At 42.5% G+C, this 5,805-nt stretch overlaps 1 protein-coding gene across 1 annotated transcript in view; it reads left to right on the forward strand.

Annotated features, from left to right (window-relative positions):
- Positions 1-5,805, forward strand: part of ERO1LB (ERO1-like beta (S. cerevisiae)) — a 94,288-nt gene that overhangs the window by 22,704 nt on the left and 65,779 nt on the right. The window contains exon 3 of the mRNA XM_006872006.1: positions 3,318-3,401. Coding sequence (XP_006872068.1) covers positions 3,318-3,401 — 84 coding nt within the window. The remainder of the gene's footprint in view (positions 1-3,317; positions 3,402-5,805) is intronic.

Genomic DNA, 5,805 nt, shown 5'->3' on the forward strand with positions numbered 1-5,805 from the left:
GCTAGGGGGCATGGAGGAAGGCAGAATCTCCAGTGAGTACTATTCAATCTGTCTAGGCGGAGCTGATGAAATGAAATACAGATGGGTAACTTGTGATACTGTAGTGAATAATGGTTATCAGGACTGATTATGAGGGTTGGAAATGCAAAGGTAGACGTTTTGTAGCAAGGAAGGGAGTGATTAATTTGCAGTCTAGAAGTCTCTAGGACCATCCAGTCTAGAGGTCCATCAATGGAGAAGAGCCGAGAGCGGGACCCTACCCAGAGAAGCAGAGATGCCTGAGATAGAGACAGATGATGACATGGAGTGATGAAGCAGCTGGGGACTTTGGATCCAGAGAGGGAGAGGGACTATGGGCTGAAGACTGGGGGGAGAATGGGGCGGGTTTCTAGGATACACCCTTTGGTCGGTTGATGATGCATGGAGGGGATTGGAACCATGGCAATGAAATGATATATGATGGAATGAATGTAAAACTAAAGTTCTCTCATGTAAACTATCATATAATTCAAAATAAAACATTTAAAAAAGAAAAAAGGAAGAATGATGCCAAGGTTTTAGCCTGAGGAACTGTAATGGAGTTATTGACTGAGATTTTGAAGATCTTTTAGGGGTGAGGGTAGGGGTTGAGACACAGTTTGGCTGTGTTGTATTTTAGGTCCCTGTGAGTCTCCTCTGAAGAAGTCAAGGTGGCAGTTGGATCTGCAAGTCTCAGAACCTTGCCAGTCTCTGTCCTTATTTTAAGGAGTGCTGGTGGCACTGTAGGGTACACTAGACTGCTAACTGCAAGATCAGTAGTTCAAACCTACCAGCTGCTTCTCAGGAGAAAGATGAGGCTTTCTGCTCCCTTACAGATTTACAGTCTCAGAAACCCTAAATAAGATCACTATCAGTAGAAATCGACTTTGATGGAAGTGGGACCTTCTTTTACTTGCTCTTCTATAATTAGGTATTGCTTACTTCATTTAACATTATTTTGTGAGGTGTCCATTATGTACCCAAGGAGACCTGGTGGTACAGCAGTTAAGTGCTTGCCTGTTAACCAAAAGGCTGGCAGTTTGAAACCACCAGCGGCTCCTACGCACAACAGAATGAAACACTGCCCGGTCCTGGGCCAACCTCACTATCGTTTCCATGCTTGGGCCCATTGATGCTGCCACTTTGTCAATCCATCTCGCTGGGGGTCTTCCTCTTTTTCTCTGACCCTCCATTTTATCAAACATTATATCCTTCTCCAGCGACTGTTCCATTCTGACAATATATATGAAGTATGAGAGACGAAGTCTGGCCATCCTGACTGTACTTGGAAACCCTGTGGGGCAGTTCTACTCTGAGATAGGGTTGATGTGAGTTGGAATTAGCTTGATGTCAACAAGTTTGGTTTATTGTTTATTTTGTATCCCAGCGCCTGTTTTAGGTAATGGAATAAAATACGGAATAAAGTAAAACATGAGATATGTTTTCCTTATATGGGGACATATAAATATGTAAACAAATCATAATTTCAGGGAGTGATAAGTGCTCCAGAAGGACAGTAAACAATGTGTGGGTGCAGATTGAGGGGCTTTAAAGACTCTGGTGACGTAAAAGAGTGAGCCTTCAGAAGATTTGGAGGAATAATGGCACAGGTCTACAAAGAGACTAATCTCTGTAAAGACCCTGAGGCACAAAGAAGCTTGGTGTGCCAGTCCTGTTGGCGTGTCCTTCACAAGTATCAGTATGGCTGCAGGCCGGTGGTAAGAGGCCAGATTATGAAGGGCCTAATGCAGCTTGACGGAGGCCTGTCGTGGCCACACTCTGGGCTAATACGCCAGACTGCAAAGTCGGTTTGAACTGTAAGGTCAGCAGTTCACGCTCACCAGTCGCTCCTCAGAAACCCTGTACAGGGTTGTTTTGGGTTGGAACTGATTCAGTGGCACGTAACAACAACATGGAACTTGCCAAGGGGTTTGGGTTTACTTTAAGAGTGAGGGGAAGCCTCAGGAAGATTGTGAGCAGGAATGGATGTGATCTGATTTCTATTTGAAAGTGAGAACTTTGGTTGTGTGGAGGGTAGATGGTAGTAGAAACAGGGAGACTATTGCAGTCATCTAGGCACGAGATCTAGCTCCCTGTGGCATAGTGATGCATGCACTGGACTGTTAAACCCAGGCTTGGCAGTTTGAATCTATCAGCCACTCAGGGGAAAGATGAGGCTTAACTGCTCCCATAGAGATTTACCGCCTCAGAAACTGTGCATCAGAATTGTCTCAATGGCCCATGACAACAACAGACAGGATGAATGATGGTGGTAGAGGGCTGGAGAATCCCTAGGTAATGAATTGTGTGAAGGGATAAAGGGAAACACAGGAATCAATCCTAGATTTTTGGCTTGGGCAATCGATCTGCAAGACTGATTGAACTATGACCAGTTATGTTAGAAAATGAGAATTTGGATTTTTTATAACATGGTTAAATGTATTACGTGATCTATCCCTTACCTGCCTCGACCCTTATTCCCTTCCACCCTCACTCTTGCCCACTGGAGACAAGCCAGTATGGTATTGTTCACTTTCTAGACCTGTCCAAACTCTTTATCATCTTCTCCAGGCAAATGCATCCTTCAGTTCTCATCTGTCCTTTTCCAGCATAAGTATTACCTCTTCAGAGATCCATTCCACCATCCTACTGTCTTCTCTCAGAAGCCCACGGATTTTCCTTTCTCGTACTGGCCACAACTTTTAGTAAATAAACACACATATATCATATTTCTCCAGTAGCCTTAAGTTTCAAGTATGGGAAAGGCTTTTCTCGCCTCTTTTTCCCCTAAAGCCTAGCACAGTAGCTGCTCAGTACATGTGAGTATTTGTTAAATGGGTGGATGCTTGAGAGAACAGAGCCCTGCAAGGTCAGGTAACATTCAGAGACTGGTACACATTACAGGAGCCCTAGAATCGGTTCTGCAAGGTCAGCAGTTCGAAACCACGGGAAAAAGATGAGGCTTTCTGCTCCCATAAAGATTTACAGCCTCGGAAACCTTGTACAGGGTCGCTATGGGTCGGAACCGACTCCATGGCACATAACAACATTAAGAATCTGTTCCTGTATCTTCACATGAGCAGTGTACTTCAATTTCATTCCTTTTTTGGAGAAATTGGGGTGTTTCCCCAAACTGCAGTCATTAAACTCCTGAACTGTATAGCTGTGACAAGCAGCAGGGAGCTGTTCTTTCTCAATGGCACCGTATTATTAGGGCCTAGTGCGGTGGCCCTTCCAAGAACTTGCCAGAATTATAATTCATGTTTACTAACAGTAATTCTTTCATTCTCTCGCTTAAGGTCAATCTAAAGCGACCATGTCCTTTCTGGGCTGAAGATGGCCACTGTTCAATTAAAGACTGTCATGTGGAAACCTGTCCAGAGGTAAAATAAACAAATAAAAATGAGATAAATAGGGGAAAACATTCAGTTCTAATTGAAAATTACTTCCTCTTGGACTTTTAGATAAGCACGAACTCTGTATTTTTGGGTAATGTTGATAGATTTAGACTTGTCGACAAATTCATATGTTCTCCGTCCTCCTTATCTGTGTTACTGAAAATTTATTCTACTCTTGCCACTGAAATGGGTTTGAAAATACTCTTATAGCAATTGGTAATTGGATGTAGAAGAGTCGTTTGACGGAAAATGCGGGGCCTCTTCCGGGATTGGAGTGCTGGTGTGGAGCTATAGGGTAAGCACTGGAAGGCTAACCTCAAGGCGGTGCTTTCAAGCCATCAACCACTCCGGGGAGACTCTGCAGTACCGCTGTGACTCAACAGCACTTAACCCCCACCAGCAGCGGTGCCAGGATTGTATGGATGCTTAGCAGTGCATTCCATTGTCATGTCTCTTTGGTGTCTTTTAATAACAGAACAGTTTTGCACTACTTTTTGTCTTTTGTTGTCTTGAGTCCTTCTATTTTAATGAATGTTGTGTCATCCAATTGGTTCCAACTCATAGTAACCCTGTATCAGACTCCAAGGCCGTGAATCTTTGTGGAAGCAGAAAGCCTTATCTTTCTCCCACAGAGCAGCTGGTGGGCTTGAACCATTGACCTGTGCTTTGCAGTTCAGTTCTTATCCTACAGAATCACCATGATCCAGCCCCACCTCACCCCCTTTTTTTTTAACTGAACACAGACCAGTTATCCTTTCTGTGGAGTCCTGGTGTGGTACTGTAGGATCAACATTAGACCGCAAGGTTCATTACAAAAAAAGGTGCAGACTCACCATCCACTCTGCAGAAACCCGATTCAGGATCACTATGAGTCAGAACCAACTCAACGGTGCTCAGCAACCACGCTGTCCTTCCTTTAGGGCTCTTCTCGTGTTTTCTAAGTGTTGGATTTAGGATGCTGGGTTATCAGAGTTTGGGTACACTTGCCATGGAAGTGACGGAAGAGCTCTCAGTGTGTCATGTCTCAGGAGGCACTCGATGGTTATGGTGTGGTCAGCCAAGCTTCTTTCCTGTAAAGTGGGAACATTTTCAAGACTATGAAAATGTCCTGGTTCTCATTCTACTATTGCCTACTAGTTTAAACATCCACTGACTGTTCTTACCCAAGTCAGTGATTTATCTGATAGTTTCTAAATATAGGTCATCCCCAGTTGACAGTAGGGTTCCAGTCCAGTGACTCGATCTTATGTCAGTTCTGACATAAGTGAATACCTCTCTCTAAGTTTTTATTATTGTTGCTTTTATTCCTAGTGTTTTTATAATTGTCTATTTGTCAGTGTCTGAATACTAACAGTGAAGTGCCAGTTGTCATAGCTGTTGGGCGCAGGCACAGTTTCTAACTGTCAGATGTCATTAGAATTGATCATTGCCCCCCTTTCCATCACCTACCGCTCCCCGCCCCAACACCAGCACAGACTGGATTGTAGGCCACAGTCTGCCTCCTGGCATGGTTCTGATCAGAGTAAATATTATCATTGAACATGGATTCTACTTTCTTATCTTAAATTTCTAATAAGAATTAATGAAAGTACTTAATTGTTGAACTTTTAAAATGGTATACCAAAGAAGTCTAAAGGTTGATATGAAGCCCCCAAATAACTTTATACCCAATTTAAGAAATAATTCACATACATTTAGAGATTTGTACTTACTCCTTTCTCAATCCCATCCTCTTCTCTTTCTCTCCAGACATGAAAACTATCCATTCATGTTGATTCTTTAAGTAATATGAGCACTTTTTGTACTTTTCTCTCTTAGGGAAGAATCATTGTGCATTTTATATTGTTACTGCATTTAATGATGCAGAGTTCGAATTTGCATTCTGTGATTTGAAGTCTGATTTAATCATCAGGACCACTTAGTTAGACTTCTTTATATTACTTTTGGTAGAGGAAACTACCAAATATATGCCATACTTCATTTTAGATAGTAGTTTTACATTTTTCCTTAGTTTCTGGGGATATAAGGATTCTAAAGAAGTCAATTTCAAGAATAAGTTCATCTCTTCTGCTTTATTCTATGGTTTTGTAATTTAAGGATCTTTTTTTTTTTTTTACTGTTTTACTGTGAATTATGTGATAGTTTACATGGGAGAACATTAGTTTTACATTCATTGCCATGGTTGCAGTCCCCTCCATACATCATCATCCAACCAAAGGGTATACACTACAAGCCTGCCCCCCCGGTCATCAGCACACAGCCCCTCTCCCTCTCTGTGTCTAAAGTCTTAAGGGTCTTTCTTGATAACACATAGGTTGTTTTTATTAGTGTTGTTTTTGTTGTCAGGTGCCATGGAGTCGGAACTGACTCATAGCGACCCCATGCACAG

Source organism: Chrysochloris asiatica, unplaced genomic scaffold (assembly GCF_000296735.1).
Source record: "Chrysochloris asiatica unplaced genomic scaffold, ChrAsi1.0 scaffold00179, whole genome shotgun sequence".
Classification (NCBI taxonomy): domain Eukaryota; kingdom Metazoa; phylum Chordata; class Mammalia; order Afrosoricida; family Chrysochloridae; genus Chrysochloris; species Chrysochloris asiatica.